The sequence below is a fragment of the Henckelia pumila genome, chromosome 3 (assembly GCF_033568475.1).
Source record: "Henckelia pumila isolate YLH828 chromosome 3, ASM3356847v2, whole genome shotgun sequence".
In the NCBI taxonomy this organism is placed as follows: Eukaryota; Viridiplantae; Streptophyta; class Magnoliopsida; order Lamiales; family Gesneriaceae; genus Henckelia; species Henckelia pumila.
The window spans coordinates 189,392,928-189,419,983 of NC_133122.1; the positions used below are offsets into that span (position 1 = coordinate 189,392,928).

The following is a 27,056-nucleotide window of genomic DNA, read 5'->3' on the forward strand; positions in this document are numbered from 1 at the left end:
GTGAGGAGAATAAATCCAAAAGAAAAAGTCAAGCATGTGACTCCTCCACTAGTAAAAGATGTCATCGGGCATGAGAATCCCACTAGCAAAAGATGTCATCAATAATGGTATAAAGAATTCAAGACAGCTGTAAGATTCCCTGAAGTTTTTCGGTGAAACGAGTGGAACTTCGGCTATAAATACAGGATTTTAAGGAAGCTGAAGACATCGATCATTTCCTTCAGTTTTCTTACAAATAAAACATTGTAATATTTCTCTTTCTATTGTATTAAGTTTTTACTTTTATGTATTTCAAGAACAAGGCTACTATGAGTAGCTAAACAAGTTATCTCCTCCTCTTCAAAGGAGGTTGATTTATGTAATAATATATTTTCTGAATAAACTTCCGAAGCTCTTCTCTATTATATTATTTTATTTAAAAATTAAGCTTTTACTATACGTCATAAGATAGGAAACGAAATAGGGTTGTGCTAGCTGCTGCTGAAGGAGTTTGTGTCAGGAACCATCGGTGTCGATCGCGTGGTTTGGTTGTGAGGAACAACCTGTAAAACTCGATGGACATAACCCGGCAACAGTGTAGTCAAAAAGATATTCTGCTCTAATTTACTGACGGAAGCATGATGGGATTAAGCCTTTAAATTTTAAATAGGAAAATAAAAGGTAGAATGAACATTATTTAGTTTTAAGGACAAATTCAAAAAACTATTTAATTAATCAGTGATATATTTGGAACATGAAAGGTGAAAGGGATATAATACAAAAAAATGAAAAAGATACAGGAATATATTTAGAAATTGTCCCAATTTCCCTGATAAAATGAAATAAATTTGCACAATTACACTATCCCAAATAATGATTTTTTTTTAAAAAAAATCATGTAATCTTCTTTCCCGCTTCTCTCCTCAACAATTCCTGCAAAATATCGTTCCAAGAATCAATAGGACCAGGCAAACACCAATGCACACAATCATTGGCTAATGACTGAACTATCCCCGCCAAATGCGAATATTTATTAGGATGCCCGTCCGGCCTCATTAACATGATCTTCGTCACATCCAGCGCCTTCAATTTCCCTCCGTTTTTCCACTCTGCTTTCTGTGCAATCCTCATCTCCTCTACCTGCGCCGAATACATTTCCAAACCAGAACCCTCCAGCACAGTCTCGTTCCTATTAAATGGACTCGTCCGCGCGCATTTCCCGCCATTGTCCCATGCGCCACCCTCAAAATGCGAGGGCGCGAACGTTCTCACAAACGCCACGCCGTTGAATCCAACGGCGCTGTTGATGGCTCGGAACGCAGTCCGGAACGCCCAACGGCAGCTGAATGGTGGAAGGAGGTGGGTGATGTTGGGTTCTGCGCAGTAAACACAACCAATGAGGCGGTTGTTGAGGTAGAGATATGAGGGGCGGGTGAACCAGTGGCCGGCTGAGATGATGACATAATCGAAAGACACGATTTGAGTTGTCCAGTTGGGGTGGAACTGGTCGAGGTGCACGGTGAAAGGAGGCTTTTCTAGGATAGTTTCAGCTGTCTTCACCAAAAAGGGCGACCAAAACATGGAGATGTTGAAGTCGTAGGAGGGGTATTGGTAGCGTTTGTCTTGGGCTTGATCACTTGATGCGTCCACCGGATATCCAGCCTGTAAGAGAGATAAATGGGCATCTTATTACAATTCACACACACACCATCTAGAGATCATTTTAGGTCACTAAAAATCTGTACATTTATCATTTTTTTTCTCCTGTGAATCTCTCATATATATGTGGATAACTTCATTTTTCATATGTGACAACACACATTTTGCATCTATGATATATGAAGAAGGAAAAGTCTTGTACTGATGTAAAAAAAATTTGATATAATCTCACTTAATATCCCGTGTATCTATCCATCTACCCATGTTATATATGCTAGAGTTTTGTATGTTGTCCACTCACTACTGTGTTCAATTCCGTGCCCATCGTTGAGGTGTCACTCAACTATTGGATGTGATGAATTGTACATCCAATAATTGTACGTCACCTCAATGGTGGGCAGGGAGATGAACACGATGTGTGTACAGCATATCAAAACTCAGATTTAAAACCCTCTTGCACAATTTATTTACATATAATCTCACATAATTTCCCGTGTATGAATATATTCTAATGTACTAGTTTTTTTATTAATTATTGAAATTTAAATTTTATAGCAAAGAGATTATTTTTTTGAAAAATATGATGATCGCAAGCACGTAACAATGCGTTGGCTTCTAATTCTAATAATTATTATTAGATATGTCTTTCTGTTACATCATAATAACAATATCTTTTTATATTATAAAATTACTAATTAATTTTTATTTTTTTTGACGAAATTACTAATTAATTTTATTTGATATCATAAGAAGAGTTTTGATTGTATTATTTTATACCTATATATATTCCGCATGCGGATGAAAGGGAAGAAAAGCGTCGCAATTTCCTACGCACAAAAATATTAATTTATTTGGCGTGGGTCAAGCAATGAAAACAAAGATTGACCACATATTTGTCAAACCAATGTTATCCAACTCAAGACAGCTATTTCAATTTTCAACCTCCAATCTTAAGCAAGTCCACTTTATTTGATCTAAATTCCCATTATATTAATTGAATCATCATAATCAAGGGCAGATCACATTTATTAATACATTTAACTGAAATTATTTTATTCGAATCCAAGAAGAATAATAATATTTAAATGAAAGTTTGGTTTAATTAATGACTTATTTGTTACCTTGGAAGCCAAGAGACAAATCAAGGATTGCATATGATTTCTTGCCACTGAATCGCCCACAAAAGCCAGCGATTTCCCCCTTACCACCTCCAGGAACCGGTCTGCGTCAAATATCGGAAGCTCGCAGTCATCGGGCTTCCACCTCCATTTCAGGAACCCTACATCGGGCCGCCCAGATCTCATGCAATTCTGATGCTCCTGAATCGCGTAACACGTCTCGTTTGTGTAGTACGGGCTCTCCGGATTCGGAACCCACTCGCCGGAAAATAAGTAGCATTCCGTTTCTTCTCTTCCTTCCTTGGAAGATTTGAGTACTGTACTATTTGGATCGGATAATTTCTTGGAAGAATCTATGATGGAAGGGTAGTACAATGGGATTGTGAAGAGTATGATTAGGGCTACAAAAGGGGCGATTTTTGGTGTTCTTTTCCTCATTTCATGTGAGGGGAGCTCATCACCTTTAATCATTGCAACCAAAATTTCATCTTTGTTTCGTAATAATAAATACAACCACCAATAATATATATATATCATCATTGCCCGATACATGTTATTTTGTGTCGGCTGGACGTGTATACATTTATTATGTGTATCTAAATTTTGATGGGTGGTAATAACTATTTCCGAGTTATTTTATGTATTAGCACATCCAATCTAAAACTATTTCAAACTGTTACCCAAAATTATATTCAACTAGTAGTAGGTTTTCAATAAAGTTAAGGAAAAATTGCAATTTCGATCAAGTAATTTTGTTATTTTTTGATTTTAGTCATTTATGTTTCAAACTTTACTTTCTAATTTTTGGCAATTTTCTTCGAAAATGTTTACGTTGCATCACATGCATCAGCTCCACATCAGTATTGCATTAATGTCACATTAGAGTAACGTCGAAAAAAAATTAAAATTGCCCAAAAAAAATTAAAAAAATAGCGGAGTTAAAAATAATATTTAAAAATGTAGATGACCGAAATCGTAAAATGACTAACATACAGAACCAAAAAAAAAAAAAAAAAAAAAATTCCCTTGAAGTCATGTTACAATATAATGATTTGCATCTACATTATTTATCAAAATTTTGATAACACGATTGAATCATGCATTAATAGAAAAAGAAGCTCATAATTAAAGTGATAAAGATATATATATATATATATATATATAAGAAAGATTAGATTAAGATACATCTTAATTCTTCTTTAGGAGAACATATATATTCACATGCAGATGGAAAATGTTAATTTAATATCGGAATGAATACATCAAAATGAAATAAAGGTCTGCAGATCGATCGACTGGGATTGATGGTCAAGTGTAACGTTCGAGTCTGGCAATATTGTCATCATTGTAAGCATACAAGGTAAGGGCAGACACCAATGTTAGGAAGAGTAAACGAAATATGTGGAAGAAGGTGCCTTGTTGCCAACTCTCTTGGTATTTTGATAGGTACCCAGCCTTGCACGAGTCGCAGTCATAGCAATGGCCTGCATTATTACTCATCGTCCAACTAATACATTCTCTATCATTTGGATCCATCCCGGACTTGGGGGACGTCTCCCACGACGTTCCGTTTTTCTGCACCAGTTTGCAACGAGCTGGAGGATGACAGCACCCAAGCTGCAGCAGTATATATATATGAACAATATTTCAAAACATATATATAATAATCAATGGGCATGCATGCATGAGACATAATATTTATATATATATGGATAGACAATTTATAAGATTTTAGCTAGCTAGCGAATTGAAACAAGAACCAGTACCTCAGCATAGTTTCGACCCTGGATGGCGGATTGGTTTCTCCACACATCACAAACCCGAAACTCCACATAACAATTCCGAACCGTGAACCAATCTTTTCCATTTATCAAAGCCTTCTGCAAACCGGGCTGAAACTCGTTCAACCAATACCCATCCTGTGACCTCTCCCATATCTTGTCTGCCGGTACCCTCGGCAATAGAACCGAAATAAACACCACGTAAACAAATGAAGAAATCGTCAGAATTAACATAATCCATAGATAAATTGCCTGCAGAGACTTGGCTTTACAGCACGTCCCGATGATCCCGATGATGGATGTGATAAAAAGGAATATTGCATTGAATGTGATTGCCCCTGCATTTTCAATCAGGCATGGTTTCGTGTGGGATTCATGGTGGATGGATTTGGCGACATTGATTTGAACCAATGAAGATAGCAGGATTAGGAGGTTACAGAATACAAGAAAAATCCTGCTGTAGCTTAGCATGATGATATGCGTGGGATTGATCCGATGGCTTCGTTGTAAAGCGCCTGGAATTGGAGGCGCTTTGGTAGAAGCTTGGATTTGAATCCTGGGATTAAGGATTTGGTTTTTTGAGGAATGTTGCTTGAAAACATGGCTGGAACAAATTATATTTATCAATTGAGTTGAGAATTAATTTGGATCGGAGGACCATCTTTGAGTCGTCAATATGTCCTGCCCTTCTTTTTCTCCTCCTCCTCACATTATGTAACCAAGCTGTTGTTTAAAATACGTGGTAATAATCATATGAATATTGTTCTTGATAATGATTTTCTATTTTTTTTTAATATTATCTTTTATTCTATTTCCCAATATTTAATTTATTTAATATTTCATCTACATGAATAAATAATTATTGATATATATACTAAATGTTTGATATTTTTTTTATAGAAATGCTTGTTGTTTAGCTACATGTACAAACCGCCGATAAAATGCAGACGATTGTGTTGGATGATTGCCCTCAAATGCAACTGCGCTCATTGTCACAGTGCTCTAGTAAAATGTAGTCATAATCTTCAAACAAATGGATAAAACGAAAATCAATAGTTAAATCTTTGGAATTTGATTACAGTTATTGATTTATCCGTAAAACATACTCGTCCTTGTGCAAAACGGGATGCGAATGATCAAATAGAGCGGAGCATGCGTAACATTATAGACAGTCGAAGGTGAGCTATCGGTTATGAAGATAGAGCATTTGGAGATCCTTGCATTGGAAACATATCCACGGAAACAAAGGAGGATCGAGGCAGTAAGAATGAACACATCGAATTTGGCAGTAATGACAGCGAACAAGAAGGTCCACAGGCTCTCTACTGGAACATCGAAAACATACATGTACTGCTGGCTACACAACATCAAAGAATAACAAAATACTTTGATGAGCCCAGATAGACCAATAACGATAATGTGGATGGAGAATAGCAAAACACATACATTGTGATGGAGATGATCTGACTCATCGGGAAGGATGTATATATCATTCTTTGAGTTGTCGTTCAGGATCGTCTGCGAAAATATTTTCTGGTCGGAAAAAAGGGCGTCTTCAACTTTGGTGATGCATATGAAGCCAGCCTTGCACAGAGGACATGTGGAGGGCTTCTTTTGGGAAGCCTGCAAAGAATAATAACAGTCAGTGTCAAGAAGGATTCAAATCAAACATATACACACTAGATAGTAATTATCATGGAACAGCACGTGCTCACCAGTTGATCTGCCCAGTTCTGTATGCATGAGAAACAAAAACGATGACCGCATGGCAGCACCCCTCGGGTGGGACTGAAATCAGTCCAACATATGACACACGACAACTCTGTTGGCATTGACTGCATCATACCACAATGATTGTCAACATGATCATCTAGAGCTACTTCACGACTTTCTTCTGGTGGTTTGAGCAAAGATGGGGCATCACGAACATAATCATTCTCATTGGCAATATTCGCAACCTCAATCTCTTCTACATCTATAGAATCATTATTAATCCACCAACTCCCAGGGCATGTTATGTCAGATGTGTGCCTGCTAGAAGCATTTTGGTGCATCTCAACCTTTGAACCATAAGACTTAATTTCTCTGAAGTTGTCTTTGTGAAGCACTTTCACCACCTGACACTCTCGCTCGAGCTTTGACGTTGATGCCAAATCCACCGTGGTGAATTGCTTTTTAACTAGTCTCCTACCTCTGCAATGTCGTTTTGATGGACCGGAGTTCCGTTTTTTCTGTAATCAGAAATATATAGGCTCAGAAGCGCTTGGTTGCTCATTCTATTTATGAAATAGACCATTAAAATAGTATGAACAAATTTAAATAACTGATCAGGTGTAGGGATGTAAACAAACCGAACTGTTTGTGAGCTATTTAGAGCTCGACTCGGTAAAAAATTCGTTCAAGTTCGTTCGTTAAGCTTATTGAGCCAAGCCCGAGCTTGATTTCAAGTTCGACAATGTTATCGAGCCGAGCTTGAGCTTAAAGATATTCGGCCAGTAAGCTCGAGAACATGTTTTTTAATAGGCTCACGAGCTCGAGCTTGGCTCGTTTAGGTGACTCGCAAGCTCGCTCATGGTTGTGTTTCGAGATATTTTAGTAATGGATTTTATGGTGGTTTATTTATTTGGTATTTGGAAATTGAATGTAGTATTTTTGTATATTTAATGAGGTACTGAATTTATGTTTGTTTTAGTTGTTAAGTTAGTTGTTTTGACTATCTATAAAAGAATTCCTCTTTTTTATTTGAGTTTAGAATTAATTTATACATATTCATTCTATCGTATGCTTGAACTCAATTCTATCTTTAACGAGTTGGAATAAAACTCAAACTCCAACTCAGTTATATGTTTGATGAGCTGAGCTCTCTTAACAAGAACTCGAGCTCAGTTGTATGCTTGACGAGCTCGAAAATGAGCTCACTTAACGAGCCCAAAAACGAGCTCTTAACGAGACGAACTCAAGTCAGGTTTGTTAAGTAAAATAAACAAACTATTAATGAGTAGAACTCGAGCTTTTTGATATTAAACGAGCTGAGCTTGAGCCTCATGACAAAAGCTCGAACTGAGTTCGAGCCTTTATGTGTATTAAAAAGAGCTGAGCTCGAGTCAAATACTTTTCAACTCAGCTCGGCTCATTTGTATCCTTAGTCAGGTGGCATACTCATGAGGAAAATATGAACTTTGATCATAACAAGCAAAAAATCATTGGTGAAACAACATCGAGTAACTTGATTGCCACTACAAGAAAAATAGGCCTGGCATTAGCTGAGCAGTCTATAATAATTTGACTTCCATGACCTAGAGGTATGATGAAAAAGGAAGAAGCTATTATTTTTCCTAAAGATAATGCATAACCTTATCACTGGGTGTAGCAGGACAAGTTAATTTAGACAGGAGTACAGCCTTCGGCTGCCCTTGTAATTAACCAATTAACCCAGAAACTGTATGCATGCTTCAATACCTCTATAGCCTTGGGCTCTGAATTGACAGCCTCAAGTTGACATGTGCTGCTTCCAGGATTGTCCTTTCTTGTGATTTTTTCAGTTGGTTTCTGGTTCCCACTTGGTCTGATAGAACCATGGTTGCGCTGCATCAGCATGGGTAAAGATTATTATTAAATCAGCATAAAAAATAATGCTAATAAGGCAGTATGCAGTTATAACTTATAAGATATAGAGGAATCATAAATGTGGATTAAGTGTCATCTAATCCAGGATTGGTCAACGCAAGATGGTTTGAGAAGGAAACTAATGCAAGGTTGGTTGATATGCTTGCGTCAAACACGGTAAAATTATCATCTCTATCGGTTGACAATTGCAACGGTTGTGATAAGCTCAAATGCTTATCAGAAGGAACCAATATAGAAGCTGTCAATAAGAGTGTGTGAAGGAAGATAGAAGAATTTCATTCATTTCTAAAAAGAAGAAAATCCCCGAAGCATAGAGAGAAAAACGAAAAGTGATTCTCAGAAGAGTTCAAGAGTGATTTTGTAAACTTGCACATAGAGTGAATTCTCGAGTGAGCTTTGTATTTTCTCATATCTAATTGTATTCAAACTCTTTATAGTGAAATCTCCCATGGATGTAGGTCTATTTCAAGATCGAACCACGTAAAACTTGTGTTTTGATTCTTTCCTGCAATTTCTGTCAAATTTAAACTGTGAAGACAACAAATTGCTTCCACAAAGTCTTTGCGTGTTGTCTTCTTGACTCATGAGGTGATAGAACCTGGTCATTAATCACTGTCAGTGGCATCAGACACAGGTTACAAGAGAATTCTATTGCAAAGAGGAGCACCAAGATCGAATTAGGGTGATGTGATGAAAAGGGAGATTTCAGTCTGTGGCATAGAAGGATGTTAATCCTTGTCCAGTAGCAGGTCACCAAAGCGTTTGAAGGGGAGGAGGAACTCCCCGATCCTCTGTCAGCAGAAAAGGAGGAAATTCGGGAAACGGTGTTGAGTACAGAATTTATCTGAAGGGTAAGCTGTTCGATTGCAACATAACAATGGGTAAATCAATAACCGAGAATCTTGATGAGTTCAACACTAATTCTTGATCTTGAGAACATTAATCTCGAGATAGAAGATGAGGATAAAGCAATCATCATATTGAATTCCCTCCCCAAGTTACACTCTATATTTGTGGACACTATGAAATATGCAAGTGAATCACTGTCATTTAACACCATACAAAAAGCATTGAAAGAAAAAGAAACGCATTCACAAATAGACAAAGAATCTAGAGAAGTGGGAGAAAATCTATCTATTAATGCAATTAACCCCAGCAAGAACATTCAAGAAGTTCGTTATGTCTCTGAATTAAGAAGAAATTTGATGTCTCTAGGAATCCTTGATCAAAAAAGATATACATTCAAGGCTGAGAGTTAAGTGTCTACAAAAGCTCTCTAACAGTCATGAAAGGAAAAAGACACGACGACCTCTATGCATTAGATGGAAGCACATTGGTTGGATCAGCAGCGGCGACTACGAGCGATTCGAATAATACTCTCACGTGACATCTAAGACTTGCTCACGTTAGTGAAAGGGGACTGACTCTCTGAATTACATAAGGGTTACTCGGATAAACTCCTGTTACACCTTAGATTATTGTGAGGGTTGTGTGAAGGGAAAATCGACAAAGATCAAGTTCAATTCTAGAATGCATGTTTCAAGAGCCCCTTTGGATTATACTCATTCAGATGTTTGGGGGCCTTCAAGAGTGCGTTCAAAAGGTAAGGGTAGGTTCTTTGTGATAAGTATCGATGAGTACACTAAATGTGTGTGGATATTCATCATGAAGCATAGAGGTAAAGCACTCAAAAAGTTCAAAACTTGGCCTCTACTGCTTGAAAATCAAACTGAGTCAAACTCAAGAAACTCCAGATTGGCAATGGCTTAGAATTCTGTTCTAAGGAGTTTGATGAATTCTGCAAGAGTAAAGGAATTGGTTGGCAGTATACAGTTGTAGGGATTCCTCGACAAAATGGTCTTGCAGAGAGGACAAACAGGATTTAAGAGCTGTCAAATGCATTTTTTTGGGTTACCCTTGAGATAACCTTAAGATATTTGGATGTGCTGCATATGCCCACCTCAAACAACGCAAGTTGGATTCAAGAGCTGTCAAATGCATTTTTTTGGGTTATCCAGAAGGAGTAAAAGGATTTAAGCTGTGGTGCAGCTTGATAATCACAAGACAATGATTAGTAGAGATGTTGTATTTAAAGAATATTCCTTTCTTTTTAAAGAAGCAAACCTACAAGATGGAACAATGGATAACCAAGTGACAGTACAAGATGCTCAAACTGAGGTGGAGCTTCTTTCAAACAAAGCTCAAGATAAACCAAACGACTCTTTAAATGATGATCAACAAGAATCAGAACCACAGGACACCTTTGATCTCCAAGGGTACAAACTTGCAAGTGAAAAAAACAGAAGAAGTATCAAACCCCCACACAGATTTAAGCTTGCAGATTTGGTAGCTTATGCTTTTACAGTAGCTTCACTAATTGAAAATGAAGAACCATCAAACCCAGAAAAAGCTGTAAACTCACAAGAAAGGGATAAATGGTTGGATGCTATGAAGAATGAAATTGACTCGCTTGTTAAAAATCTGACCTGGAAGCTGGTCCCAAACCAAGAAATAAGAAGGTAATTGGTTGCAAATGGATTTTTAAAAGAAAGTATACCTGGAGTGAAAAAGCCTAGATACGAAACTAGGTTAGTAGCTAAAGGTTTCTCAAATTGAAAGGATCAACTTTCATGAAGCCTGTTGCTAAACAATGATCTATAAGAGTTGTATTAGCAATAGTTGCAAAAGAGGATCTTGAATTGGAACAAAACAACTAGATGCTAAGACAACCTTTTTACATGGGGGTCTCGAAGAGGAGATCTTTCTGCAACAACCACCTAAGTTTGAAGATGGTTTAGATGAGGGACTTTTGTGCCTAAAGAAGTCAATATATGGCCTTAAACAGGCAGTCAGGCACCAAGGCTACGGTGCAAACTGTTTGATGAGTTTATGATAAATCACAACTTTGAAAAAACAATTATGGTTGCACATCACAAGCAACTCTCACCTTGAAAATTCATGTATCTCCTTTTATATGTGGGTGACAAGCTAATAGTTTGCCATCATCTGAAGAAAATCCAGAACCTAATCTGAGCTCAACGAGGTGTCAAAATGAAGGACTTAGGAGCTGCTAAGAAGATCCTAGGTATAGAGGTAAAGAGAGATAGAAACAAACGAGAGTTATTTCTGTCAAGAAGGGGGTATCTTTCAAAGGTGCTTATCAGATATGTGTTATGGCAGACTCTAAACCAGTGGTAGGACCAATGGCTCAAGTTCTAAACATTTTAAACAATCCATCAACCAATGTCCTAAACAAAACAAGAACAAAGCTACATGAACAAGGTGTCTTACCCAAGTGCTGTTGGTAGCTAATGTATCTAATGGTATGCACAAGGCCTGATCTTGCATATGCCGTGAGCCTAATGAGTAGATTCATGGCAAATGCAGGGAAGGTTCACTGGGATGCTGCGAAGTGGATGTTTAGATAGCTCAAAGGACCTCAAGTGTTGGTTTAAAGTTTGGAAGAACTTCAGACAAAGGAGATATAGTTATGATTTTGTGGATTTTGATTTTGCAGGAATTCAAGACACTCGAAATTCCTTAACTGGATTTATCTTCACCATCTATGGCACTGGCGTAAGCTGGAAAGCTTTCCTACAGCCTGTAGTAGCATTATCCTCTGCTGAGGCAGAATACATGGCCATTAGAAAAGCATTTAAGGAGGCCATATGGATGAAAGATTACATGGAAGAACTTGGTTTTGGACAGGAGACAGTGGTAGTCCACTGTGATAACCAAAGCGCCATACACCTCTCAAAGCATCAAGTATTCATGAGAGGCCTAAACATATAGACGTGAGACTTCACTTTGTAAGAAATCTGATATGTATACTAACGAGGCCTCAAATTACAAGTTTCAACACTGCCTCGAACTGGTAAATGTTAACAGTGCAGAGCAGCCTTGAATGGTTGCTGGGCAAATGGAGGTTGTTCTGTGAGGAGCGGCTTGATGACAATATGGAGATATGTGGATTATGAGTCATCTAATCCAGGATTGATCAATGCAAGATGGCTTGAGATAGTAAAACTAATGCAAGGTTGGTTGATATGCTTGGGTCAAACACAGCGTAAAATTATCATCTCTATGGGTTGACAGTTGCAATGGTTGAAATAAGATCAAATGCTTATCAGAAGGAGCCAATGAATAATCTTTCAAGAAGATTGTGGAGGAAGATAGAAGATTTTTATTCATTTCTAAAAAGAAGAAATTCCCCTGAAGCATTGAAAGAAAAACGAAGAGTGTTTCTTAGAAGAGTTCAAGAGTGATTTTGTAAACTTACATATAGAAAAGTCAAGAGTGAATTCTTGAGAGAACTTTATATTTTCTCATATCTCGTTGTATTCAAAATCCTATATAGTGAAACCTCCCGTGGATGTAGATCTAATTCAAGATTGAACCACGTAAAACTTGTGTGTTGATTATCTCCTGCAATTTCTGTCAAACTCAGTGTTCTAAATGGCGTTAGGCGGCCCTCGACCGCCCCGCCTTTGTCTAAGGCGGTCACTATAAGCGGTTCGAGGCTATCCGGCGGGCGAGGCGGCGAAAGCAAGCGAGCAGGCGGTCGACGCGGCTGAGGCAGTCAATGATTTAAAATCCCAATCAACTGTCCGAGTCAAATAATTTTAAAAACCAGCCAAAATCAATCGATTTTAAAAACCCTACATATAATAAAACACATCTCACTCTCTTTTGTATTTACTTTTTTGTTTCAAGTGCCCTCCACCATTAGCCACCACCTGCCTCCAGCCGCCGTCGCCATCAGCCACCGCCTTGATTATCTTGTTAGTTTGTATTTATATATTTATTTGCACTTTGTATGAAGTTTCTTGATGCATAAACATTATTTAATTACATATATTACGTAAAATATTAAGACTATTTGTAGTTACATGATTATATATAAATACCTACAAAAATGGCTAAAAACTTCAACCGCCTAGGCGGCCGATGCGATAGGCGGTAAGCGGTCACTGACCACCCCGCCGACGCTTCCCGCCTTTTACAACATTGGTCAAATTTAATCTGTGCAGTGTGCAAGAGTCCAGACAACAAACTGCCGGCAAACAAACTGGAGCTTTGATGATAAAGTCCTTGCGTGTTGTCTTCTTGACTCAAGAGGTGATAGAATCTGGTCATTAATCACTACAATAAACAATATGAAACAGCAAGAATATTGACAGAACTCAAAACTACCATAAAAGTGCAGCCAAACGTGTAGCAAATAGAAGTCATCCATGAGAGAATTGGTGAGTTGCTGAAGAAAAGATTGTCATGTTACCCCAAATTTGTGCATGCACCAATAGGACAAGAAATGAAGAGCTACCTTTAACGCTTCAGGTGATCATTTGGTTTCCTTTAAAGTGTAATAATCTACTATTTCTGAATATAGTCAACTAAACCAACATAAATTGGTTCTTCAAAATCTAATATATCGTGCAGGAAATTTAGCAAAGTGATACACAATGAATAAAGCATGTATTCTGTAAGCTCATATCAGTAATGGGTATATTAATTCAGTTTTACAAATAAGACAAAAATGAAACCTTGATTTTTTTTTAAAAAAAAGAGAAAAGAAATGTGAAAAATAAACATCAGATTGCGAACCTCATTCGAAAAGATTAAGCCAGGCCATTGATCAATGGTAGCCTCTTCGTCTTCAATATCAAGCAAAAGTTCTTTCGAGGTCTTTCTTACTTTTGATTGAAGGCGAGCTTGGTTAATCCTTAATGAGATGTTGGAACACAATGTTCCTACTTCATGCCCACTATAAAAAGTCATCCATATGTTGTTCATGTTAGGATTGAAAAAATGCTATACAGAAAAAATCGTCCTTAATAAAACTCCTAACAACAATTAGATGCAGCTCATACCATATGTTGCTCATATCAGGGCACAAAACAATCTCACTAATATTCATTATGATTATTCAATTAAATGCCAGGCAAGTAGGAAGCTAAAGAAAAAACTGTTACAGGACATAATATAAAAATACTTCCTAGATTTCTAATAAACCAAATCCTGCAGGAGCAACAAGTTTTCAGAGCCAGTAATATAATGAGAAAAGTAGTCGAAATTTCAAAATGCCGACATTATATTGTGATGATATATCTACAAATGTGTAGTCATTGTATTTGTAGTGATGCATAATCATCGGCATCCTTGTTTTCTATAATGTTTAACTTCAATAGCTTGCTTATTAGCATTTTAGATTAATAAATTTAAAACTCAATAGAAAACGAAAGCATGAACAATATTCATCAAAAAAATCTGTGATACATTAGCTGATCAAGGAGCTTATTTATACATGTGTCAGCTACCTCAATACAGCACAAAACGTGTTCCTTAACCAATTGGTCCATTCTTATCGCCCTTCAACTAATTTGTGCACGTACTTAGATATACAACAACTCGCATAAACACCCAGAAAAAGTGCATAGTTCACAGTTTTTCACGAGAAACACGAATCAGATTAAATATATTCTACTTCAAATTAAATGAATATTAGTTGAAGAAACATTAAGTGAAAGAAGCAATGCAACAATCATTCAAAACAACAGGGTCCGCAAATCAAGAACATAATAAAACCAACATAATCTCCAATCATCAGAACAGACCATACCTCTGAAAGGTATATGGAGTCTCCGAAACTCGACGTCCTTGCTTTACACATTCTTCAATCCAGCGATGACTAACTATCACAGTCTTAAACTTCTTGGCAAGCTCGTATTTTCTTCCTTCAAATTTCCAGCACACCTGAGATGCACAAGCACTCAATTGCCATAAAAAGAATAATAAAAAAATCCAACTCAACCACACATCAGTCATTGACTACACGAATTGCATAATATACCCACAATGGATTCATATCCTACCAAATGCGTGATAGATTGACTCATATTACCAACGTAGCTAGCACCGGTCGAAGCAATCAGTTTAATAAGATTGAATCTCTCAGAGCCATGGTATCCGCTCACTGTAGCCACCACTGATTCCATGCCTTCCAAGGGGAAAGGCTCGCATTCTGTGACAAATTTCTTGAACTAAGAATGCATAATCATAGCAAAACCCTAGAAAATGAAAATGGGAGGTTGAAACTTCTGACAAAAATTTACCGACTTATCCAATCGATGAAGATATCATGAAAAAAAACCCTAATTCTTTTGGGCTTGTTGATTGGCATGTGTATGAAGATTGAAGCTAATGTTTGTTTTTCCTTTACCTTTGGATCGACGCTGAAGCGACTCGTTTTCCATTGTGCGAACGTATGCCGGGAAATTGGGATTTAAATTTTGATGGGCAAATCAAATTTGCACATATTACCAATGCAATATTTTACAATAAATAAATGTTTTAAGTTCAACAAATGTAAATGAGCCGAAGCCGAGCGAATAGTATTAGCCTCGAGTTCGGCTCGTTTGACAGAAAGAAGGTGTCGGGCCTCGGGTTGCTAATATCAAATCTTAAGGGACAATTAATGAATAAGCATCATTCATATAATAAGAAACGAATAAGGATATTTTTTATTTTTTTTTAAAAAAAAAAGGGTGCGCGCGGGCGGTCAAAAACTGTCGCGCGGGCGCCCCTGTTTTTTCCCAAAACAGTAGGCTGAGCACCAGGCTGCGCGCGGGCGGTAGTTTTATGCCGCGCGGGCGCATCCTGGGCAGAAAGTCTGCTCTGTTCTTTTGTCAGCAACTTTGATCCTTTCAATCAATTCCAATCCCTCAAATTCAAGTCTAGAACATGTAGATTAACATATAACCAGATCTAAACATGTTCATAAAGAAATCGATACATCAACTAGAAGATTAAAGTCTAGCAAAAGTTACAATTTACATATGTTGTTCACTCACAACTCAACACCAACTACTTCAAGTTTTTCCAACATTCATGCTGGAACTTAACCACCTCGATTCAGCTAGAAACAACCCGAGTCCACATCTAATCTTCACTCATGAGCTACTATCGTCGTCCTTGACTAGCTCCTGCCCCATCTGTTGTCATGCACACATACAAAACAAGACAACAACCGGATAAACTCCGGTGAGAAATCAATCTCAGTATAACCAACATATAGAAAGCGTTAAATAAATCATATCGACTCTATTTAAACTCGACTCAACAAATAGAGTAAATTAACGCTTCGCATAAGAACTGATTCATATAAGTTTGAGGCCATCAAGATTCATAAATGATCTTGACATGGATATCCATCTATCGTAGCCATTCTGGGCTAGAAAATAAGGTTAACCGCAACCTTGGCATAGAATCAATTCAATATACTATCATATCGACTCAAACTTAAAGATCCACTACCTGAGATGGATGGACAACATCAAACATAAATCAAAACATATCAAGTATGTGGTTTTTGCGGGCCAACTCAAGAATAGTCGTTCTTTGAGTTTCAAAGTCCCTAACTTGAGATGTCGTCATTATACCTTCTTATTTCCTCTGTTTTGAACGCTTCAAATCTAAAACATAGCATCAAAGCATTCATATCAATCTTCATTCTATTCATTCATTTCAACTTTATTTCACAATCTATTCAAAATCAGCAATAAAACTTCAATCAAATTCATTTCAAACCTCACTTCATCTTCTTCGGTTCGAATTCGGCATCTTGAGTCGTTAGCCTTCAAAACTAGTCTGAAACTGAGAAATAAAATTCCTATATCGTCAATAACATCTAGAGGAATATCTGATCTCAGTTATAGGCTATCAAAACGGCTTCAAATCATTAATCGACGGCGTAGCGATTAAAAATCGGTAACCGACGAAATATCGAATTCAAAACTAACTTCCTTAACTTCATGAACATGTGATATATCAGCACTATAACCTCATACACCAGCATATCAAACACAATCAGCTGCTATAACTCTCTATATACATGATGGAAATCATAACAAGTTCATTCAATGATCAATCTTCGATTCGGTTTCGAATATACGAGGTAGAAACGTTCAAGAACATGAACATACAATCAAATTCTGATCTCTATCAAATTTCAATCTTCAAAACTTGACGAAGTAATTCAAAACTTACAGCAAATCGAAGTACTCGTCGCAAGGATTCCAGAACACTTTTCGGAATTGAAATCGAACGATCAGATCAAAAGTTACGGGGTTTCGAAAATCGAAAACCAAAAGAAAATAAGATCTCGGCTACCTCTGTTCTTCAATTCTGAATACAAATGTGAAAGACACGTATTCATGCTGATTAATCCAAATAAAATCAGATATGTATTACATAAATTTCAATTTAGTCCCTCAAGTCGTCATTAATTGCAATTCAGTCCTCGGCCTTCGTTTTAATTCAATTTCAATCCAAAATAATTTAAGAATATTAGAATTAAAATCGAAACTCTAAATATTTCCAAATTAAATATACTCGGATTAAAATTAAATAAATTCGGATTAATTAAATAATCTCGGCCTTTTGCATTTCAGCCCTTGCAACTTTGATATTTGCAAATCAGTCCCTGATCGGGTTGTATCTTTAAAATTAATCTTCTTTAATTCCCGAAACATGGAATTTAATCTTAAATTCCATAAATATTCAAATCGAATATTTATTCTTTTAATTTAAGAATTCTCGGAATTTAATTCTCAAAATTCGTAAATTCTCAAATTAAATATTTTCGGCTCGAAAATTAAATCTATCATTTCCATAACTTCTCAAATCAATATTAGCCCATAATATGGAATTTAATTCTCAAATCCCATAATTAATAATTTAATATTTTCGGGCCTTACAATTCCTTCCCTTTAAGAAATGATTTCGTCCTCGAAATCACATTCAATCGAACTATTCAATCTGATAGACTGAATGATTATTTGAAGTTATTCTCACTTCAATCATATAGCTTTGAACTTTGTATCTCATCTCTTCATCTCTTATCAGATTCTTTCTTCGAATCTGCTTCTATTCTCTTGTATTTGGTATCTATTCAGTTGTACTTTAAGTCATTGCAAAGAATTCGTTCTGAGTTGTTTCTTTTTCAATCAAGGATTTGTCGACTAATCGACTTAACTCAGAATCTTTTCGATATCTATCTCATCTAATTAAAGTACATAGGAAGAATCTTCTGATACTTCCTTCACTTATATACGTGGAACAAATCGGATCCATTGTATCAAGCTGAAAAGAATAAATCTTTTACTAAAATCATCAATTCTGTTTGACATCTCATTCAGTGAAGTTCAGTATTTGTGTCGACTTGTTTCTTTCTCTATATCATTCGATGTTTTGTATAGAACATATATCAAGTCTACACTGTCATTCAGTTCATTGCTTCAAAATCAGTATTCAACTCCATATTCTGAATCTGTAAAACAAACTCTGCTCTTTCTTAATTCTGAATTGAATAATGTTTCAAGAATAACTTTTTCGCTTAACGAATCAGTTTCAGCTTTTGAAAGTTATATTTATCATTCAATTACTAATTCTGTTTCTTCTTCTCTGTTTTCATTTCGTACAGATTCATCTTCAAAATCTTTGTGTGTCTCAAATAAAATCTGATCTGATATCGACAAATCATGTCTGATCTGATATCATATACTTCGGTAGTATCATTTCAACACAAAGAAATCGGATTTCTTTTCATCATATCATCATAGCATTATCTCAAAATCGACTCAATAGCTGTTACAGGAATTAAAATCATCAAGTGGCAACACATCAAGCCAAGTAATACCGAATCAGGTATTAAAGTTCTGAGAATATTCTCAACATCTGGAAAATCAACTCAGATAATCCATCAATCGAAGAATGATATAATGCAATCACATATAACCAACTCTCAGAACATCAGTCAATCAATCGATGCCACATTCTATCGAATAAATCTAAAGTCTTAATCCTGACAATAAATTTTAATCATTCCTGTAATTTCATCATATCTCTATCTTCTTCACAACTATCTAGTCATATCTGTATCACATCTTATACAACGTATTCTAAAATTCTGATTAGTCTATTCGGACTATCTATTAATCAGAGTATAATATGCGGTATTCACAGATTTCAAAGTATTCAGAGCTGTTGATAATCGGTATCATGTCAGGTAAAGTTCATTCTCGAAATTCGATTCATATTCTCTGACTATTTGATCATACAGACTGATCATCGTATACAGTAATTTCAATCACTCTGTTCATAAGTATCACCTGTTTACATCATATAAACTGCTTCATCTTGGTAGTTTCACAAAATACTCTTTCAAATCATGAGCTCATAACACTTCTGGAGTTTCTAAACTGTCACTGAATTAATCTAGTCAATGATTTTCAACTTTATCAGAAACTCTCTATACGTTTAACTTCAAAAACGTACTACTTTTGTTACCTCTATTTGCTTTATCTACTGATAAAACAATTATTGAATGAATCTTAAATTCATTGTTGTGCATTTTCTTCAAAATCTAATATTTTTTTTCGAAAATATCAAGCACAATCAGATAATCAATCATAATAAAATTCATTCATTCTGATCTGAGGCTTCAATTCATATCTCAATCTGGCATTATTTACTGAATTCTCATCGCTTCAGTTTACTTTCTGTGTTTCTTTCATTTTCTGAACAGGTCTGGCTTACTTCCAATCGAAAATCATTCTGATTGGTGATATATTCGTCTGAATATTCAAACCAGAATACATAGAAATCTGGAATCAATTCATCGGATGTCTATTTCATTCCTCATTTCTATCTCCAAATACCGACAATTCATATCATCTAACCCAAAAATCATGGATCATATTCAAATTCTTCTATCAGTTACGCGCCAACAATCTTAAAATACGCTGAAATATCATCAAAGGATCAATAATTCTCAAAATCAAAAGAAATAAATCAAGATTGAGAAAATCTATCAATCAAGGTCATCCAAAAATCAAATCTTCTGGATAACAAACTCTGCAAAGTGAAAACAACTCACTTGCATCGCACAACTCAGAATGAGTGAATCAACACAGGCTTTATATGAAAGCAATGTGCCATGAGATCCAATCAATATTCAATAATTCAAGAATTATATCTCCAATATGATGTAATCGATTCAACATAATCAAAGAAAAGACTCATCTGTAACTGATTTTCATATCATCATCTATCTTCTAAACCTCAAGATCAATATTCAGTTCATAATCTCATCAAGTCGGTAATTCATAAATTCATCAATTCATAAATTCGCTATTGAATTCCAGTTCACAACTTAAACTAAAGTCAAAAATCTTACTGGAACATATCTGTAATCTCTATTCATTGGCATACCTATCAATGCTGATTTAGATATTGAACATATCTAGTGCATCGAATATACTGATTTCGGAATATATCTGTAATCAAACATCATATATCAAACCGAAATCACAGAATCTTAATTCAAGATTCTATATCATATCATCATATTCATATGCACATTATGTTCTTGCTGATCTAATTTTATCGCTTCTTATCATTAATTCTTTTGCTAATCTGTATTCGATTATTGCATCATCATCTATCATGCAACATAAACAGATATTTCAATATGAAAAAAATCATGTTCAGTTTCAGTTCTTCAAAGCAATAGTTCCATTCTTCAGTCCAATACACAAAGTCTCTTTTCTGATACAGAGGTGATCATATAATACTCTTTCAGCTATCATGTATCTATTGCACCAATTATAAACAGGTCAAAACAAAATAAATCTGTCACCTGAAATTTCATTCTCAGGTGCAATTTCATTCTGATCCTCTGTATACTTCTGGAATTTGTTCTACATTCGAATCTTTTCTCTGAATTGGATTTGCTTCTAACCTATTCTAGCACCTCAGCTTGAAATGTCTTTACACTGCTTGTTCAAATATCCCCCTCTAAAATGAGTGTAGTAATCTCTAAAATATTCTGCATTTAGACCCAAACACTTCTGTCTCGGTCCGCTAGAGTTAAAGAATTAATTTCATATCATTCACTTCATATCTGTTCTGGAATAAAAATTGTAGATAAAGTTGTGAGTATCTCACATACTCTTGCATGTCTATAATTTCATTCTCCTAACTCATCATTCAGCTTCAATTCTCTTAGCCCTGCCTATGTCTTTCATGAAATGTTTCAGTCGTCAACATTTATTCAGACATAATCTTCGAATTCAAGCCATAATTAAACAACTCAATCTTGAGCTTCATTATTATCATCTACAATTCAGAGAATCATAGTAGGCTTGAAATCTAGAAATGCATTCTTCAATATTCAAATTACTCTGCTTCTGATTGGTATATTCTTCTTTTTCTCATCATTTCTATCTGTTTTGGCAAAGAATCGTTAATAAAAATCTGTTCTGAGCACTTACCAACAAATAAATATTCCTCAATTCTGTCAGAATTTCTTCATCAGAATCTATCAGCTGGTTGCTAGGTCTTGAAGTTGGTAGATAGTCAATCTGATACGATATTCATCTGTATCTTTCAGGTATTTGAACAACTGGTCAAGTTCTTCAAGCCAACTTCTACCTGCAATATCATCTATTCATTCGCTGATATTCTGTTATGTTCAATCAGAGATACTTTTTTCAGCTGAGCAATACTTTTCTGTTCATTCTGACTATATCATTCTGTTTAGTCTGGGGTGCTTACATCACCCAAAGAACACTGTTCTCTTCGATTCTGGGTGCTTACATCACCCGAGAATAATCTTATAACAAAATCAGTAAGAAATTCAAAAATTTACAAATCAGTAAATCAGGCAGTTGAATTTCAAAGATAGATCACGCTCACATGCAATTTATCAAATCATCGATTCATCAAATCGAGTAATGCATAATCATGCAATACTATAAATGCATGTGACTCAATCTACCCCGCTCAGCTTCTATCTCAGTCCAAGAAACTTACGCTTTGATACCACCTGTTGTGGGGCCTCGGGTTGCTAATCTCAAATCTTAAGGGGCAATTAATGAATAAGCATCAATCATATAATAAGGAACGAATAAGGATCAAGAATTTTTTTTTTCAAAAAAAGGTGCGCGCGGGCGGTCAAAAACTGCCGCGCGGGCGCCCCTGTTTTTTTCCAAAATAGTAGGCTGAGCACAGGCTGCGCGCGGGCGGTAGTTTTATGCCGCGCGGGCGCATCCTGGGCAGAAAGTCTGCTCTGTTCTTTTGTCAGCGACTTTGATCCTTTCAATCAATTCCAATCCCTCAAATTCAAGTCTAGAACATGTAGATTAACATATAACCAGATCTAAACATGTTCATAAGGAAATCGATACATCAACTAGAAGATTAAAGTCTAACAAAAGTTACAATTTACATATGTTGTTCACTCACAACTCAACACCAACTACTTCAAGTTTTTCCAACATTCATGCTGGAACTTAACCACCTCGATTCAGCTAGAAACAACCCGAGTCCACATCTAATCTTCACTCATGAGCTACTATTGTCGTCCTTGACTAGCTCCTGCCCCATCTGTTGTCATGCACACATACAAAACAAGACAACAACCGGATAAACTCCGGTGAGAAATCAATCTCAGTATAACCAACATATAGAAAGCGTTAAATAAATCATATCGACCTTATTTAAACTCGACTCAACAAATAGAGTAAATTAACGCTTTGCATAAGAACTGATTCATATAACTTCGAGGCCATCAAGATTCATAAATGATCTTGACATGGATATCCATCTATCGTAGCCATTCTGGGCTAGAAAATAAAGTTAACCGCAACCTTGGCATAGAATCAATTCAATATACTATCATATCGAATCAAACTTAAAGATCCACTACCTGAGATGGATTGACAACATCAAACATAAATCAAAACATATCAAGTATGTGGTTTTTGCGGGCCAACTCAAGAATAGTCGTTCTTTGAGTTTAAAAGTCCCTAACTTGCGATGTCGTCATTATACCTTCTTATTTCCTCTGTTTTGAACGCTTCAAATCTGAAACATAGCATCAAAACATTCATATCAAGCTTCATTCTATTCATTCATTTCAACTCTATTTCACAATCTATTCAAAATCAGCAATAAAACTTCAATCAAATTCATTTCAAACCTCACTTCATCTTCTTCGGTTCGAATTCGGCGTCTTGAGTCGTTAGCCTTCAAAACTAGTCTGAAACTGAGAAATAAAATTTCTATATCATCAATAACATCTAGATGAATATCTGATCTCAGTTATAGGCTATCAAAACGGCTTCAAATCATTAATCGATGGCGTAGCGATTAAAAATCGGTAACCGACGAAATATCGAATTCGAAACTAACTTCCTTAACTTCATGAACATGTGATATATCAGCAGTATAACCTCATACACCAGCATATCAAACACAATCAGCTGCTATAACTCTCTATATACATGCTGGAAATCATAACAAGTTCATTCAATGATCAATCTTCGATTCGGTTTCGAATATACGAGGTAGAAACGTTCAAGAACATGAACATACAATCAAATTCTGATATCTATCAAATTTCAATCTTCAAAACTTGACGAAGTAATTCAAAACTTACAGCATATCGAAGTACTCATCGCAAGGATTCCAGAACACTTTTTGGAATTGAAATCGAACGATCAGATCAAAAGTTACGGGGTTTCGAAAATCGAAAACCAAAAGAAAATAAGATCTCGGCTACCTCTGTTCTTCAATTCTGAATACAAATGTGAAATACACGTATTCATGCTGATTAATCCAAATAAAATCAGATATGTATTACATAAATTGCAATTTAGTCCCTCAAGTCGTTATTAATTGCAATTCAGTCCTCGGACTTCGTTTTAATTCAATTTCAATCCAAAATAATTTAAGAATATTAGAATTAAAATCGAAACTCTAAATATTCCCAAATTAAATATACTCGGATTAAAATTAAATAAATTCGGATTAATTAAATAATCCCGGCCTTTTGCATTTCAGCCCTTGCAACTTCGATATTTGCAAATCAGTCCCTGATCGGGTTGTATCTTTAAAATTAATCTTCTTCAATTCCTGAAACATGTAATTTAATCTTAAATTCCATAAATATTCAAATCGAATATTTATTCTTTTAATTTAAGAATTCTCGGAATTTAATTCTCAAAATCCGTAAATTCTCAAACTAAATATTTTCGGCTCGAAAATTAAATCTATCATTTCCATAACTTCTCAAATAAATATTATCCCATAATATGGAATTTAATTCTCAAATCCTATAATTAATAATTTAATATTTTCGGGCCTTACATAAGGGCTCGAGCTCAATCCGAGTTTTTATCATAAGGCTCGGGCTCGGCTCGTTTAGTATATATAAAAGCTCGGGTTCGGCTCGAGCTCGGCTCGTTTATCATATTAACCGAGTCTGGATCAAGTTCGGCTCGTTAGTGAGCTCGTTTTCGGGCTCGTTAAGGAAGCTCATGCTCGTTAAGTGAGCTCGTTAAGCAGGCTTGTTAACGAGCTCGTTTTTTAGCTCGTCAGACATATAACAGAGCTCGAGTTTATTTTTTTTCGATTATAATTTTTCGATAAAATTGACTATAACTTGATTCATAAGCTTACTATGATCTAAAACTTAAACCTCCAACATAGCCCAATTCGAAAAATCCACCACTTTCATTTATCAAAATTTTCGATTTTTATGAATTTACAACATCATCACTAATTGCTCAAGTCATGATATATGTAGTAACCCATATCCAGAATTAACGATTTACAAGTAATTAATAATATGATCATGTTTAGATGTAATAAAAAGTGATTAAGGGAGTCCCAGATGGATTAGCAGAGTTCGAAAATGGATTCAAAACGCTCGATACTGGGTAGAGGGTTGTCGGGTTTGGAGGCTCCGTTGGTGAGTTTGGACGGTCCGAAGAGTGGTTCGGACGCTCCGATCGTGCTGCCGACAGTCGTCATGGATGACGTCATTATGCTGACGTAAGCAATGATGTAATATTGGGTTCGGACGATCCGAACGTGTTCGGACGCTTCGAAGTCCAGTTCGGACGGCCCGAACTCCGTCTATAAATAGGAAGGCCGAGATTCAGTTTTGAGCACACCGATCACCTCTTCTCTCTCGCTTCTTTAGTCTTCCAGCTTAGATCTAGGGCATTCTAGGCGTCCCGTTGGAAATCCGGAAGTGGCATAGCAGTCCAAGCGTTGTAGCAAAGCTGTGGCCTAGTTTTGAGGCAATCGATAGCAAAGGGCTAACGACGGACGAAGGTATAGCTTTTGCTTCCTAAAAATATTTAGGAGTATGCTTTAGCTTAGTTAAGGCTTTTAGAATGCTATAATGATAGTAGTATCATTTGGCAGTGTAACGCGGATTATAGGCGTGGACCTAGGGCTGATAACACTTGCCTAGTATTTGAGGTACGAAAGTACTGTTCGAGATATCCTGACTGAGTATGCATGTATTATGTGACTGCATGATTTATATGTCATTGATTTATGCTGCATTCACTTGCATATTGAGTTATCTCGTTCGAGATGTCTATAGTAGGGTTTTACCCTATCCTGTTAGTGGTTGGACTTCCATCGATTTGGGTCCGGCATATCCACTGATATTTTGGTATGGCAGCCACCTCCTGAAGCGACGGCACATCGTGCTACATACCAGGGTCTGGTCTGTCTTTGTTCTCTGATCCTTGACCTCGAGTTTATAGGGATTTCACTTTGCATGCATGTATACTCATACTCTCGTGCTGAGCGTTTTATGCTCACGTCTCGTACTCTGTGTTTCTGGACACCCTATTCCATGGGGCAGGTTTGCGTTTGGAGGAGGAGGGTGGATCCAAGAGGGGCTAGGCAGTGGTTGATCAGCTGGAGCTTCGTTTAGGTTTTTATTCTGTTGTTTTGGGTTTATACAGCTATTCGATTTGGTTGTATATTTTTGGATATTTACAGATTCCTTTTCTTGGGATTGTATAAATGTTATGGTTTCCGCAGTTGAATTCTGATTTCTGTTTAAATTAAGTTAATTGCATGCCCAAGTTCTGTTTAATAGGTGATCCGGGTAAGTGCCACTACATTTATGGTATCAAAGCATGCATAATATTCTTGGGATTTAGATTCTGCATAAGGTAACCTTGAGGTACTTTTGTAGATGGCGAACTACGATGACCAGAGTAGCCATGGTAGTGGAGGTGGACGCTGGGGAGATGAAGATCGTGAGCGTCGTCGGGACCGTCATCATCGTCGTCGTGATGAGGAACGTTTTAGCGTTCGCCGATTCTTACAGATGGCACCGAAGCCCTTGGTTGGAGGTGAGTCTCCGGAGGATGCGAAGAACATGTTAGATCGCATGGAGATGACTTTTCAGACTTTCCACTGCACCGAGGAGCAGAAGATGGAGACCCTTGGCTATCTTTTGGATGGGCGAGCTCGTAGGTGGTGGAGGTTCACTTCTGCACTCTTTGTTACGGCGAGAGGAGTGGCCACCTGAGCCGAGTTCCGCACAGCTTTTCAGAAGCTGTATTTTCCTCCTGCACTCCGTCAGTCGAAGGCGGGCGAGCTACTGAGTCTGCGACATGGAGCCATGTCTATTGACGAGTATCAACAGAAGTTCTTTGATCTGCTATCCTATTGCCCCGAGATTGCTGACAACTCTAGGATGAAGTATAATCTGTTCCTTCAAGACCTTAACCCTGAGATCCACGAGCGTGTGGCGATCGACGATGACATGTCCTACGAGGGTTTGGTGAGCTGTTGTCACCAGGCAGAGGACAGCATTCGGCGAACAGGTCTTTCTCTCAGTCGAGGCCTGCTAGTTCTTTGGGTCCCCGTGCCCAATCATTCAAGAAGTCTGGATCTACTTCTTCCTCTGGTTCTGGAGGTGTTGTTCGCTTTGGGAAGAAGGACAAGTGCGACCATTGCGGGAAGAACCATCCGTCAGTGCTGTGAAATTTCCTCGCAAGTGTACGAGTGTCAAGTT

General features: G+C 36.7%; 2 protein-coding genes across 4 annotated transcripts; both read right to left on the reverse strand.

Annotated features, from left to right (window-relative positions):
* Positions 1–847: 847 nt before the first annotated feature.
* LOC140891317 (protein trichome birefringence-like 19) lies at positions 848–3,268 on the reverse strand. The gene is made up of 2 exons (XM_073299756.1): positions 2,760–3,268; positions 848–1,641 (listed from the first exon to the last, which is right to left on the reverse strand). The coding sequence occupies exons 1-2, from the start codon at positions 3,225–3,227 to the stop codon at positions 874–876; spliced, it is 1,236 nt and encodes a 411-aa protein (XP_073155857.1). The 5' UTR covers positions 3,228–3,268; the 3' UTR covers positions 848–873.
* Positions 3,269–5,502: 2,234 nt separating this feature from the next.
* Positions 5,503–15,451, reverse strand: LOC140891646 (uncharacterized). Of its 3 annotated transcripts, none has more exons than XM_073300243.1 (8): positions 15,384–15,451; positions 15,037–15,231; positions 14,784–14,917; positions 13,769–13,928; positions 7,997–8,122; positions 6,253–6,768; positions 5,984–6,160; positions 5,503–5,894 (listed from the first exon to the last, which is right to left on the reverse strand). In XM_073300243.1, the coding sequence occupies exons 2-8, from the start codon at positions 15,157–15,159 to the stop codon at positions 5,721–5,723; spliced, it is 1,410 nt and encodes a 469-aa protein (XP_073156344.1). In that variant the 5' UTR covers positions 15,160–15,231; positions 15,384–15,451; the 3' UTR covers positions 5,503–5,720. The 3 variants fall into 3 exon arrangements, with proteins under 3 accessions (XP_073156344.1, XP_073156342.1, XP_073156343.1); XM_073300241.1 differs by having other exon boundaries at positions 15,037–15,185; positions 15,384–15,445; XM_073300242.1 differs by having other exon boundaries at positions 15,037–15,185; positions 15,277–15,406.
* Between the last annotated feature and the right edge of the window lie 11,605 nt (positions 15,452–27,056).